General features: G+C 45.0%; 2 protein-coding genes across 3 annotated transcripts in view; one reads left to right on the top strand and one right to left on the bottom strand.

Moving 5' to 3' along the window:
• Positions 1 to 14,414, bottom strand: part of LTN1 (listerin E3 ubiquitin protein ligase 1) — a 55,170-nt gene that overhangs the window by 1,102 nt on the left and 39,654 nt on the right. For both annotated transcript variants that reach the window (XM_061627872.1, XM_061627873.1), the window contains 4 exons: positions 13,487 to 13,673; positions 12,592 to 12,763; positions 11,426 to 11,646; positions 10,478 to 10,672 (listed from right to left, as the gene is read on the bottom strand). In XM_061627872.1, the coding sequence (XP_061483856.1) occupies positions 10,478 to 10,672; positions 11,426 to 11,646; positions 12,592 to 12,763; positions 13,487 to 13,673 (775 nt within the window). The remainder of the gene's footprint in view (positions 1 to 10,477; positions 10,673 to 11,425; positions 11,647 to 12,591; positions 12,764 to 13,486; positions 13,674 to 14,414) is intronic.
• Positions 5,262 to 8,160, top strand: LOC133385239 (uncharacterized). The gene is made up of 2 exons (XM_061627871.1): positions 5,262 to 6,958; positions 7,629 to 8,160. Exons 1-2 carry the CDS (start codon positions 5,267 to 5,269, stop codon positions 7,698 to 7,700), a joined length of 1,764 nt encoding a protein of 587 aa, XP_061483855.1. The 5' UTR covers positions 5,262 to 5,266; the 3' UTR covers positions 7,701 to 8,160.

Raw genomic sequence — 14,414 nt, 5'->3', positions numbered from 1 at the left:
CCCTGGAATTTAATATCACTTTCAATTGATCCAGATTTGCCAGGCAGACATTTTACTTAATTGCTATGCTATATAATTCTCTTTCACTCAAAAGAACTGGGTTTTAGAACAAGTCAGACTGAAGTGACTGCCACTTCAATGGCAAAGACTTCTGAAAGCAGGGATCTGGCTAGATACATGCTTGCAAAGCCTCTCCCTGTTTGGACAGGGACACTTTTTGCAAGCACAAATACAGTGATGGTGGGCAACTGAGTACCCACACAGGCAACATTCAGCCTGCAGGATCCCCGCATGTACTCTTAAAGGGACAGAGTAATATTGAGCTAGCCAGAATAGAACTGTCAAATGCTAAGCAGCTGCACTGGTATTCTCCAGAACCCATCTGCTGCTCAGAGAAGATCTTATTTGTCTAACCTATTTATAATAATATTCACTAATAGGCAAAAAACCTTGCGGTTTAAGAATGTACCTTTAGCCCACAGATATTTCTATCAAACTTTAAAAAGCAAGGAAATTGGGCAGCTATAGTGAATGCACCAGGGGATCAGGAGACCTGACCTCTCTGACATATTGTACTGCCCTACAAAGTTGTCAAAATGCAAACACAATTTGGGTTGGTCTTTCTCAGTCCAATCCACTTCCTGTGTAGCCTGGAAGAATTTGGTAACATGTGCCTCTGAGCATATGGTGAGTGGTGGCAATACCTGCCATCTCCAAAGATGGAGGATTATATTTTGTATGTTTGTTGGTGTTCTTCTTACTTTGCTTCTTTCTTGTGTTACTAATGTTTCTACAGAGAATCTAATCTAGAAAATTTTATTTCCCTCATTATTCATCCTAGATATCTGTGTCAAATTTATTTTTATTAATTTCAGAGCCTTTTTATTGGTCAATGTCATATGATGGTGAAGATAGCCTTTGTGTTTCAAATGGGAGGTTTCTATTGGGTGCATACAGTTGAATCTGAAACTACAGTTTGATGTAAAATCAGAATGATTACAATAGGTTGCTACTTCAGCAATGACTCTAGCTGTTGGAAAAAAGAGGATGTATGTTTTCCCTATGAGTCCGGCCATCACAGCGGGTGTTAGCTCCACCTATCGTGCGAAGGCAAGAATGTCTTCGAAGTCAAGACTAGGGGCGTCAGGCCCCTCCCACTCTCCAGTTCATTCTTGCCTTCGGACGAACAAGATTGGAAAACTTATCAATGAGATCCTATAGCGTAGCATTTAGCTAAGTTTTTGTATTTGTTTATTCGTTTTGACTGGGTGTGAACCCAGCGTCGCTTGTGTGTCTTCCCAGTCCTTCTTTCCCTACTTTCACTTACCTCTGTTGCTTGTTAGAGGTTTTTTCCCTCAAAGACCGCGGCTGCGGTTCTCCCTGATTTGACTTTAACATTTTATTTTCGTTCTCTCTCCTGCTTGTCTGGCGACCCCCACAGAGACCGCGGCTGCGGTGTTCTGTGTTTTTTGGCCGTTTTGAGCTTCGGGGGATCGCAGCCTTTTCTCTCCCGTAGCGGTTCTGCTTTTCTCAAGTCGCGCTTTGTGGAGCCCTTGAAGAGACCGCGGCTGCCGTTTTCTCCAAGGTGGGAGCCTGCGGCTGCGGCTCCCTCCAACCTTTTGTAATCTACCAGGGTTCTGCCTCCCTGGAGCCTGGCGATCTGGCTTTCTCTCCGCTCCTTATTTCGCCGCGGAGAGCCCTGTTCCCGCCGGCGACAGCGGCTTGCCTCCTGCTGCCTCAGCCCTCACAGGCTTTTCTCGGCACGTTAGTTTCGCCGCGGCTAGCCCTGCTCCCGGCGCCGGCAGCGGCTTGCCTCCTGCTGCCTTATCCCTCACAGGCTTCTATCTGCACTTTCTTTTTTGGGGGGGTTTGGAGCCGCTAGTGCGGTTATCGACCCCGCGGCTCCCCCTGCTAGTCTGTGCTGGGCAGCCCTTCCCCCCACTTCATCCCCAGACGGCCGCCATTGCTCCTTCTCTCTCCGCCTTTTTTGATCGTTTTTTCCCGCCCTTTTTTCCGGGTGCCATTTTTTGAATTCAAAATTCCCACCCTTTTTGTTACCCTTTATTAACCATCGGATACCTTCCCTGCAGGCTATCTATCCGTATGTGTGTTGTATACGTGCTGTAAACAGACTTACACAGGGCTGACTTGCACACAAATTTACTGTGGCTGTAATCCTAGTGGCTGGATTATATTATCAAGGCTGGTGCTCCAATCCTAGTGGCTGGATTGTATTATCAAGGCTGAAGCTTTAATCCTAGTGGCTGGATTGTATTATCAAGGCTGGAGCTTTAATCCTAGTGGCTGGATTGTATTATCAAGGCTGGAGCTTTAATCTTCGTGGCTGGATTGTATTATCAAGGCTGGAGCTTTAATCTTCGTGGCTGACTTGTACTAAATCTGATTTATATTGGTATATCCTGCCCCCTCTGGGGCCGTGTACCACACCTGAAACCCAGCCTACAGCACTAATCTGAGTGTGCTAAATCTAAATACAGCCTATAACATATTAACGCTAATACCTTAGTGCATCCTGCCCCCTCTGTGGCAGTGCACTCCGCCATCTGCCAGTGTATTCTACCCCCTCCGTGGTCGTACGCTGAGCCAGTTCGGGTCTTTACATCCTGCCCCCTCCGTGGCAGTGTACTGTACCCAAGTTAATATAAGATGGCAGAACAGCCAGGCATGCCGCAATCAACCCATATGGTGCCAGATCAGCCAGGCATGCCACAAACAGCCAAGCCACAACATTCTAACACGACTAAGACCAGACACGCCAAAGCCCTGGCTAAGACAAAACATCTTTCCAGCCATAGCAAACCAAAGCGCCCACGTTACGTCTCTGTGCCAACCACCACCACAGCACCTCAGGCACACATAAGCGATATTCTCCATTCCCCGGCTGCTTCCTCTGACGAGGAAGAATTTGTTGGCTTTCCCGCTCAGTATTCGACTAACGATCCTTCCTCCGATTTACCGCCCCAAACATCTGTTCCAATAGCTCCTCAGGCACATACATCTGCCACATCCGGGCTGCAGCTGTCTCCTGATTTCCTCTCCCAACTTCAAGCCATGCTGGCATTTTTTACCCAAATGCAGTCACTACCACAAGTTCCTGCCATACCTCAACTCAACATGGAACATCGTGCGTGTCATGAAACTCACCCTTCCTGTTCACCTAACCCCTTTGATGTAGCCAGAGGCAGATGTATTGACGAAGCCTCGTATGCGGAGGAGTCAACCTTCAATGACCACGTTGAAGGAGATGACTGGAGCGACTATTCAGATCATGAGGAGGATACATCATATCGCTTGTTTAATGCCTCAGACTATCAGCCCCTGGCACGCAGGGTAGTTAATACTCTTGGTCTCCAGACAGCGCCTTCAACTTCGTCCGCCCCAGCTATCAAAGGGGCCAAGGTCCTCAAATCCCCTGCACCTACTGAACACTACATCCCGGTCCCGGACCCAATTGCCAAATTAGCCTCTGAAGAATGGGCCCATCCACTCAAAGCTCGACGCTTCAAGAACCTGGCTGACAGACTTTACGCCCTAGCCCCAGACTTTGCCACCAAGTTAGATGTCCCTGGCATAGATGAACCAATCGCTCGCCTCGTTTCACGATCGCTTTTGCCCAGGGAAGGGGAATCCCACCTAAAAGACACTACTGAGCGACGAATAGACTTCGCCCTCCGCAAGAATCACGAGGCCACTGCCCTAGCCATGCGTGCCTCCGCTTCAGCCTCCACCTTCTCCAGAGCATCTATGATGTGGCTGGATGACCTTCTAGAGGACGCTAACCCTGATCCTGTCGCCCTCAGAAGAGCACTATTGAAATTGCGTAAGACAGCAGCTTTTGTGGCCGATGCCACTTTGGATGCCACTCAATTAGGGGCACGAGCCATGACGGCTCAAATAGTCGCTCGTCGCACCCTCTGGCTTCGCCACTGGCAAGCTGATTCAGCGGCCAGATTGAACCTGTCCAGGGCTCCTTACTCCGGATCTCTACTCTTCGGCGAGGAAGCTCTAAAGGCAGTGCTGGTTGATCCAAAAGACGCCCACAAACCGGTTCTGGCCACAGTCAAGAACAGCGACCACAGGCCCTTCAGGCGATTTCCTTCCTTCCGTTCTAACCAGCCCTTTCGAGGAACGCGGCCAGGAGGACGAGGCCGTGACTTCAGATCTTATGATCCCAACGCATTCAGGGGCTCCTGGAACCGACGCTTCCAGGGCAGAGGTCAGTACCAAGGGCGCAGGGGCAACTCATCGTCCTCATATAAGGGAGGTCCTCGCCTACGCAAGTAGTCTTAACGCCCTTCCCATAGGTGGCAGATTACTTAATTTTGGAGATCGATGGCTGCGCCTTACTACGGTCTCCTGGATCAGGGACCTTTTCAGTTATGGCTATGCCATAGAGTTCTGGGCAACCCCATCAGACAGATTCCATCCGTCCCCTTGCCCAAGGGCACCAGCCAGGCACAACATCATGCAGACAGCTATCCACCACCTCTTGGACATAGCGGCGATAGAGCCAGTTCCCACAACTGAGAGGTCGGAAGGGGTGTACTCCCTCCTATTTGCTGTCCCAAAACGAGATTTATCATGGAGGGCGGTATTGGACCTCAAGTTTGTCAACCGTTTTGTAACATATCGCAGGTTCAAAATGGAATCACTCCATTCCATTACAGAGAGTCTGCATGAAGGAGACTTCCTGGCTTCTGTCGACCTTAAGGAAGCGTATCTCCATGTGCCCATTTGTATAGCTCACAGGAAGTTTCTTCGGTTTGCTTTTGGCCACCAGCACTTTCAATATAGAGCGATGCCATTTGGCCTCTCCTCTGCTCCAAGAGTGTTTACCAAGGTGCTACTCATCCTAGTGGCTTACCTCCGGACCCAAGGGATTCATATCTACCCATATCTGGATGATCTGTTAATACGGGCCAAGTCTGAGGAGCTGGCTCATCATCACTTTTTTTTTTTTATATAATTTTTATTCTCTGGCTCATCATCACTTAATGATCACCCTCAATGTTTTGCAGGCCTACGGCTGGCTTGTCAACTTTGACAAAAGCCATCTCCAACCAACCCAACGCCTACTACATCTAGGGGCAATGTTGGACACCCTGCAGGCAATGGTCTTCTTGGCTCCAGATCGCATCACTGCCATCACAAACATCGCAAGGTCCCTGATGCAACAAACATCCGCAGACGTCATGCTTCTTGCCAGAACGCTCGGGATGTTCATTTCTACCATCCACATTGTGCCATGGGCTCAAGCACACACTCGACACCTTCAATGGACTCTGTTGCCGTTTCAACAGGACATTGCCAGCACCAACCATCGCAAAGTTCGTTTGAGCCCCGCACTGCGCCTCTCCTTCTGCTGGTGGACCAAGGTTCAACACCTCTCCAAGGGCACGTCGTTCAGAGAACCCCGCAGAACCGTTGTAACCACAGATGCCAGCCTCATCGGTTGGGGAGCCCACTGCAACTCCCAGTACGTTCAGGGGGTTTGGTCCACCGCGGAGCAAACTCAAAGCATCAACTGGCTGGAGCTAAAGGCTGTCCACTTAGCTCTACGTCATTTTCAGTCTCTGTTCCCTTTGGACCATGTGCTCATTCGAACAGACAACACGTGTGTAAAATCACATTTGAACAGACAAGGGGGCACCAGGTCTCGTCCCCTGCAGGACTTAGCCTCCCTCATTTTTATCTGGGCAGAACAACATCTACAATCCCTGAAAGCAGAACATCTCAGAGGGATTTGGAATGTGACAGCAGACTGGCTCAGCAGACAACAGATATTTCCGGGAGAATGGAAACTTCATCCAGCCATTTTCCATCGTCTCCAATGTCGGTTTGGCGCCCTCTCAGTCGACCTGTTTGCTCCCAGTCGCAATTGCCAGCTTCCCAGGTACTTTGCCCGATACCTGGACTCAACAGCAGAAGCAGTGGATGCTCTGACAACACCGTGGCCAGATGGTCTATTGTACGCCTTTCCTCCCATACCATTGTTAGCCAAAACCTTGAGGAAGGCGCGAACCGAGAGGGCACAGCTGGTTCTGATAGCACCATTTTGGCCACGCCGACCGTGGTTTTCAGATCTTCTGGCAATGTCAATGATGGATCCTTGGACACTTCCAGTCAGGCCAGGCCTTCTATCCCAGGGTCCAGTACTGCATCAGGACCCTACTTGGCTCAATCTAACAGCGTGGCGTTTGAACGGGGACATTTGAGGTCAGCTGGACTGTCTGACGCAGTGATTGATATTATTTTGGCCTCGAGAAGACCATCTACCACTCGTATTTATCAACATACCTGGGGGGCTTTCTCCAAGTGGTGTCAGTCCCACCACCATGATCCATCCCAAGCCACTGTGCATCAGGTGCTGCAATTTCTTCATAGCGGCTTTATGATGGGACTTCGACCCAACACTCTACGTCGACATGCGTCCACTCTGTCGTCCATTCTCTCAGTTTCCTTTCCTGGAGATCATATTTCCTCACATCCGTTCATCAAACGCTTTTTGAGGGGAGTCGCCCTACGCTCTCCGCCTGTTGTCCATCGTTTTCCTTCATGGAGTTTGCCGAAGGTTCTGCAGGCTTTGCAACGCCCTCCGTTTGAACCCATCAGGTCTGTGCCCCTACGTATGCTGTCCTTCAAGGTCTTGTTTCTGATCGCAATCACATCTGCCAGACGCGTTTCGGAGTTGGGCGCATTGTCTTCTGCTCGACACCTCTGCGTCTTCCATAAGGACTCTGTTGTGCTGAAGACTGATCCTTCCTTCCGTCCCAAGGTCGATTCAGTTTTTCATTGCAACCAGGACATTGTTTTACCTTCCTTTTGCCCGAATCCTACCCATCCGCTCGAGAAGGCTTGGCATTCGTTGGATGTTCGGAGGGCTCTCAAGACATACCTGTCTAGGACCCAAGAGATTCGAAGAACGGAGTCTCTGTTTGTATCCTTTCATCCAAGGTCTATGGGGCATAAAGTATCTAATTCTACCTTATCTCGTTGGTTAAGGGCATGCATTATTTTAGCATATGAGTCCCTGAAGCTGTCAGTTCCAGCTAGTATAACGGCTCATTCTACCAGGTCAGCTGCCACTTCGGCTGCTTTTGCCACTAATGCTCCTGTTGCCGATATTTGTAGGGCTGCAATCTGGTCTACCCCACACTCGTTTATAAGGCATTATAAAATTGATCGTTATGCCTCTGCTGACGCTTCTTTCGGCAGACGAGTGTTACAACAGGTTCTTAATAAGGATTAACACGTGGGTGGTCCCTCCCTGTATGGGCTGCTGTGGTACATCCCGCTGTGATGGCCGGACTCATAGGGAAAATGGACCATTGGTCTCACCTGAAGGGTGATTTTTCTATGAGTACGGCCATCACGACCCTCCCAGTTGGAGGATGACTATATATTTTCTAATGTGTTATATATTACTGTTACACTATTATATTTAAATTTAAGAGTGAAGTCAAGACTTCTAGTTCTGTTATACCGCTATGTTGCAGTCATGTTACTATGCATGCTACTATTGTGTTATTTTCCTGCTGCCAGGCCGGTTGGCCTTGTTCTTGTATCTTTAGATATTTCTCCTTAGACTCGCTGCGAATGAACTGGAGAGTGGGAGGGGCCTGACGCCCCTAGTCTTGACTTCAAAGACATTCTTGCCTTCGCACGATAGGTGGAGCTAACACCCGCTGTGATGGCCGGACTCATAGGAAAATCACCCTTCAGGTGAGACCAATGGTCCATTTTCAGCCTGCTATGTTTAAACCACTTCATTTAAGGCAAGGTGGACATGGTCAATTAAAAACATAGAGCACACCTAGAATTGCTAGGATATATTTCACCTCCCACTGTTTTATCTTGTGCAAACTGAGACATTCCTGATGTCCACTGGAGACTATTCTGCAGAATAGTCAGTGCCATTATTCCACAGTTATTTTTGGAGTTTTTTTAGTGTAAGTTTTGCAAAGTGTTGCTGTACTTCACATATTCACAGATATAGAAACAAAAGAAAGTGATTTACTATGGGAAACTTACCTAAATTACAAAGTAAATCAGACCTATTTAAAGTGACCATCTGAACTATATCAACCGTCTTAATAATGTTGCTTCCTCCATGCTAAAACAAGATAAGCACAGCACATGTCTTCTTTCTATTATTTGGGCTGATTGCAGGTGTTGCCACCACTCACCATATGCTCAGAGGCACATGTTACCAAATTCTTGCAAGCTACACAGGAAGTGGATTGGACTGTGAAAGACCAACCCAAATTGTGTTTGCATTTTGGCAAATTTGTAGGGCAGTCCAATATCTCAGAGAGGAGGTCACGTCTCCTGCTCCCCTGGTGCATTCCCTATAGCTGCCCAATTTCCCTGCTTTTTGAAGTTTGATAGAAATATCTGTGGGCTATAGGTACGTCCTTAAACTGCAAGGTTTTTTTTGCCTATTAGTGAATTTCTCTGTTTTTTAATCCGGGAGGTAAGAAATGGGATCATGTGCAAGCTTGCTGAGAATGGATTGCTCATTTGCATGCTTATTGAGTTCAGTGGGATTTATTCCCCTGCAATCATGCTTAGGATAGGTGAAACTGACCACAGGGGATGGGGAGGGGAGGAGAAGATACGGTTTGATCATTTGCATGTTTATTGAGTTCAGAGGAGTTTACTCCCACTACAATCATGCTTAGGATAGGTAAAACTGACTGGGGGGGGAGGGCTGGAGTTGGCAGGGGAGGAGGAAGAGGAGAGGGGAGGGGAGGAGGAAGGGAGAGAAGAGGGGAAGGTCTGACCATTTGCATGCTTATACAGTTCAATGGTATTTACTCCCGTGCAATCATGCTTAAGATATGTAAAACTGACCATGGGGAGAAGGAAGGGGAGGGAGATGGAGGGGCAAAGGATGGGGGAGGCAAGGGGAAGGGGCAAGAGGGAGGGGATAAGAGAGAGGAGAAGGGTTTGATCATTTACATACTTTTTGAGTTCAGTGGGATTTATTTATGTGCAGTCATGTTGGAAAATGGAAATGGACTGCCTTCACGTCGATCCCGACTTATGGCGACCCTATGAATAGGGTTTTCATGGTAAACGGTATTCAGAGGTGGTTTTACCATTGCCTTCCTTTGAGGCTGAGATGCAGTGACTGGCCCAAGGTCACCCAGTGAGCTTCATAGCTGTGTGGGGATTCGAACCCTGGTCTCCCAGGTCGTAGTCCAACACTGACCCAGGGGAGGGGCATGGAGGGAAGAAGGTTGGGTGGGTGGGCAGAGGGGAAGCCCCTTTCCTTTCCAAAAGGAAAACGTTGTGAACAGTATCATTGCTTTTCAGCACTTCCCCCACCTCTATTCTACAGCAGGCATATTTATTTATTTATTATTAAAAATATTTCTATCCCGCCCTTCTACCCTATAATAGGGCACTCAGAGCGGCTACAATAAAATTGCACACATATATAATAGAATACACAATAAAAACACAAAACATTACAGTAAATTAAAATGCATAAAATACTATTAAAATACATAAAATGCATTATGCACATACATACATAAAATGCATATGTAGCTTCCCAAATTTAAACTAAAGCTGTCACTGGCCACATCCACACTTTATTTCACTTTGGACAGTCATGGCTTCTCTCGAAAAATCCTGGGAAGTGTAGTTAGTGAAGGGTGCTGAGCATTGCTAGGAATGCCCTGTTCTCACAGAGCTTCAATCAGAGTGGCTAACTGTTAAACCAGTCTGGCCACTGGAGCTCTGTCAGTGGAATAGGAGTCTCCTCTCAGCACACTTCACAAACTACACTTCCCAGGATCCTTTGGGGGAAGCCATGACTGTCTCAAGTGAAATACAGGTCTGGTGTGGGTATGGCCCCGATTAGGCAAGCCAAGCAACTGTGAGTCTGGCTTTTAGAACACTGACAGTTGGTTCTTACTGAGCATGCCCAACACTATCATCCACTCCAATTCTAAATTTCTTAAGTTAATTAAAAATCAGCCAGGCATCTTTTAAATTGTAGAATATGAAGGTCAGAGTATGGGGCAAGGTCAGTGTATGGGGCAAGGTCAGTAACAGGATTACAGATACTCTGTGAACATGGCTGCTTTTTAATGAATTTCAACAGATTACGAGAACACTAAGAGAAAAAAGTCCAAAAGGGCTCTGGGTTTTCTCTCTCTCTCTCTCTCTCTTTAGACTTTGAACTCTCTATTCTCTCTGACTGTTTTGTGTATCACCATGAAAATTGAGAGGGTTGTTAAGCGCTTCTGAGTTCAGGGCTACACGTTTTGTAAGGTTTTGTTTTGAAATGAGCTTATGGGAAGGAAGCATCAGAATGGCATTGGGGGTATTTTTAATTTAACATTGCAGAATGTGAAAAATCCACACTGGCGCTAGTATACAGCCACTCTTGTGGCTGTATAATAAAGCAAGGACTGAACTTTTTGTGTCTTTATGTGATCCATACCTGATGAGTGAGATATGTGCTCAGCTGTAGCATCCAATTGCGCCATTGCTGAACTGCTACACCAACTCTCTTTCCACTCTCAACAATTATGGACCCCAGGGGGTAATTTGGGGGAAGCTGTATAATCAATTCAATGAATATGTCATCAACTGAGTAGGTAGCAATGACTTCTCGAGTAGCAGATCGAGCTTTTACCTGTGAAAAACAAATACTTAGCATACTTCTCACTTTCAAAAGCAACATATATCAGGTAATTTTAAATGTATATAAAAGCTATACATTTGGAAAGATAAAAGCTATACATTTGGAAAGTGTACTTGCAACCCTCTTCTATTCCTCCTCTCACAAAAGCTGGTGTTCAGTCAAGTCAAACTGGTTCAAATAGAACGGAATGAATACTGGGTAGATTTAAATACTGATTACTCAAAAGAAATAAAAATAGTAACATTATTAGCAGCACTTTATGTCATATAGTAGATGGTGTTTACTACTGAGATAAGTGCAACGTTTTCAACTTTGGCCAGAAGAAAATTGAAGACAGCAGCCTATAGGAGAGATCTGCCAGTGAAATGATAGAACAGTATCTGCAACACTTACTAACATAAAAAGCTTTGATTCTTTTTCTATACAAGCAGAAGTAACAATCCTGGAACAGTTCTATGTGCTACCACAAATATTATGTGGCATTTCCACACATTACTCTGTTCAGTGATTGATATTCATTCAAGTATCTCATAGAACAGAAAGTACTTTATAGAATAATCAGTCGATTGCAAATGATCAATGCACTGAACATGCATAAACCTGTTTTCCAGGAGTAACCTTTGATACCACTTCAAAGGTACACTTCTGATCAACCTTAGTCATAATTTACTTTTTACAGTGTCAGATGTACCTTGGAATGAAATAAATGTATGTATAACTGTATGTAGATAAGATCATACTAACCATCATTCCATTAAACAACTGTGTACTGGTCTGCACTGAAGATATTTCTTGGGAAGAAAGTACACTGCTGACATATTTTGTTGTAAATTTATCTACAATGTTGAAGACTCGTTTCTCACAGCTATTCCACCAAAGGCGAACCATGGCTGGTAAATCTTTTAACGTCATACAGTAAACAGAGCAAGCCAAATGTGGGATGTGGGATGACAGTGCTGGTGTATCTGGATAACAAATGGGGAAGCGGTTTGTAAAAATAAGAGCAGTTAAAGTGCATGTCCACAGGTGTTCCATATTTTGTTACTTTGTAAGATGATAGAACCTGTTACTTACAGACTGGCTACATGTAAAGTACGTTAAATGGGAGAAGCTTGTTTGTACCCATTGAAAATTCAACTGCTTGTCTGTCTACAACAGACTGAAACAACTTGAAGGAATCACAATTGCCCATGAAGAAGAGGAGTGTCTGTCTCTCTCACTCTCTCTCTCACACACACATCCTCTTATTCTTCTCCCTCCAACTATAAAGGAGAGAGGTTAAGTGGCACATCACAGGAATTGCTTATGGATAAGCCCAGACTTAAGTCTAGGGTATTTAGTCCTTTTAAAAAAATCTACTTGTGAAGTATGCTTAGGTGGCTTTTAAAAAAGGATGTAAGGCTTCCTTTTACTGGCATAGGATTTCATGGCACAAAGTTCTTCCTGAGGAGCACTGTACAAAAGTTGGTAGCACTCTTAAGGTTCAGATTTCTGTACAACAAAACTATGGAGACCATATTTGGGAACCAGCCAACATGAGGTGTACACCACACCAGCTGTCCCCATTATGACCTGAGACATATCCCATGAAAAACAGCTGATGCAAACATGCCTTAACAGTTGGACTTGGGTAATTCACTTTGGTGGGATGTGAAGTGAACCCATCTCTTTCAGGAATTGTTTTTTCTTTCATTGAACACACCAAATGGCACAGGACAATCAATTATTTGCAATAACTGCCCTGAAGAATAGGTTTAATTCTAGTTGTTGTTTTTAACAGTGTCTAATTTCTGATGCCAAAGCTAAAGAGTGAAAAGATTTTTTAATCATGTTTTACTATAAAATATAATTAACCTTTTTAAAGATTCAAATAGCTTGTAGCAAACAAAGCTAAAACCCTTTGGACTGACCTTTGATGTCTAAATCAAGCTCTTCAGTAAAGAATGTTTTTGCATCCTTATTTGGAAGTTCAGCTGTTGATCCTGGAAAGGTTGGGTTTTCTGGCATAAGCCTGAACAGGTGATATAACAGTTTATTCAAACTCTTAGTTCTTCGGAGGTATTGTGAATAAAGTGCTCGCAGCTGGCAGTGAAACATAAGGTAAAAATGATTCGCAATAAAATCTGTTCTTGGAAGCAATGAACTGAAGGAATGTATACAATGAGAGTAAGAAAAGGCTTAGCGAGATTCACAACAGATTAGACAATGTTTTTATATCGTCTTAATACACGCAAGCAAATTAATGGTATCTCATTGTTCAAACTATTTAAAAAAATTATGAGCATCTCAGATGTGTATTTGTATAGAACAATTTAGAAAAGTCAAAATGAGATATGCAAGATTCCTTTCCTGTTGCCAGGTACAGAAAGTGTCATATATACTACCAAATAGTTCCTTCTCATAGCCAGAAATGCGAGTTCTGTGACTGCAAATGGTACAAGACAATAAACAATGCATCCAAACAGGCATGAGACCAGCCAGAACTGTTGTTCAGCTATATGGAAGTACTTTTTCCACACTGGCAAAAATGACATGGGAATATTGTAAAACACATAGTGGAACACCATAAAGCAGATATTTTGCAGCTCCAAGTTCTGGGCAAAAGAATTTGTAGTGTGTCTTTTTTGGATTAATGATGGTTTCCAAACAAGATATTTTATTTCCTACTGCTGTAGATTAGGAATATCAAGAACAACTGTGTAAATAGCACCATAACTGAATTTGTCTATAGAAGGATGTGGAGGAATACATGGGTGTATATGTGTGTCTCAAGGTGAGAAGATGAAGGTAGAAACTATTATTTACCTGAGAAGATGCTGCCTTGAAGAAAGTTAGTATTAATTTCCAGATGAGAAGGTACCCTAAAACAAGGCAAAACTCATCACTTAGGGGCTGGATAACTGTAAATTCTCCAACTGGAATGCATTCTAGGATGTTTTCTAGTAACTCTTCTTGAGTAGCAAGAAGAGTCATAAGACCTGCTGGTGGAGACCTAAAATGGAGGCAGGAAGGTGTTGATTTTTACATTCAGACCAGTTTCCATTGTACCAAGCATGTAAACATACTAAAGCCATCTTCTCTCAAACACCTGAATGGAGGACAGTTTCTCTAGAGAATTTCATTTCCTCGCTCCCAACATCTAGAGTGTGCTACCAAGAAGGAGCCAACAACTTCTTCTCTCAGATCCTAAAATATGATTTGGAAGTTAAATCAGTCCAATTGACTGAGTCCAGGGCAGGGAGCAAAGAAAACCATACCAACATCAAACATCTGACTACCTCCAAGGCAGAATCTGGGCTTAAAATAGTGTATAGGCTACCCAGTTCAAAGGTACTTTGCCCACCTAGAAAGTCATGATAACTGTATACTATCTCCAGGATGGGAAGCACTGTGCCTCTGATCCCCAGCCACTGGGATTCAATGACTGGAGAGGGCTATTGCCCTCATGTTCTGGTTCTGGGCTCCCCATAGGTGTCTGGTTGGCCATTGTGAGAGGTGGGATGCTGTACTGTATGGGACTATAGTCTGATCAGGAAGAAGCCAACACATACTGAACATTTCTACTCTTTCCCCATTCTTTGTGGGTGTAGCTTCTGCAACTATATAACTGGTTTGGGTCTTCTGGCTCCCAAGGCCTTTTAAGCATGTGCACGCGTACACATACAGTGTAGGTGCATCTTTCCACTTTTGTCTTAAAAGTCCAAGTCTCTGCTTTTACCACGCCAAGTTGTAA

The sequence above is a fragment of the Rhineura floridana genome, chromosome 5 (genome assembly GCF_030035675.1).
Source record: "Rhineura floridana isolate rRhiFlo1 chromosome 5, rRhiFlo1.hap2, whole genome shotgun sequence".
NCBI lineage: Eukaryota > Metazoa > Chordata > Lepidosauria > Squamata > Rhineuridae > Rhineura > Rhineura floridana.
Note: the sequence above shows the minus strand (reverse complement) of the source record. Positions and strands in the feature narration are given on the sequence as shown.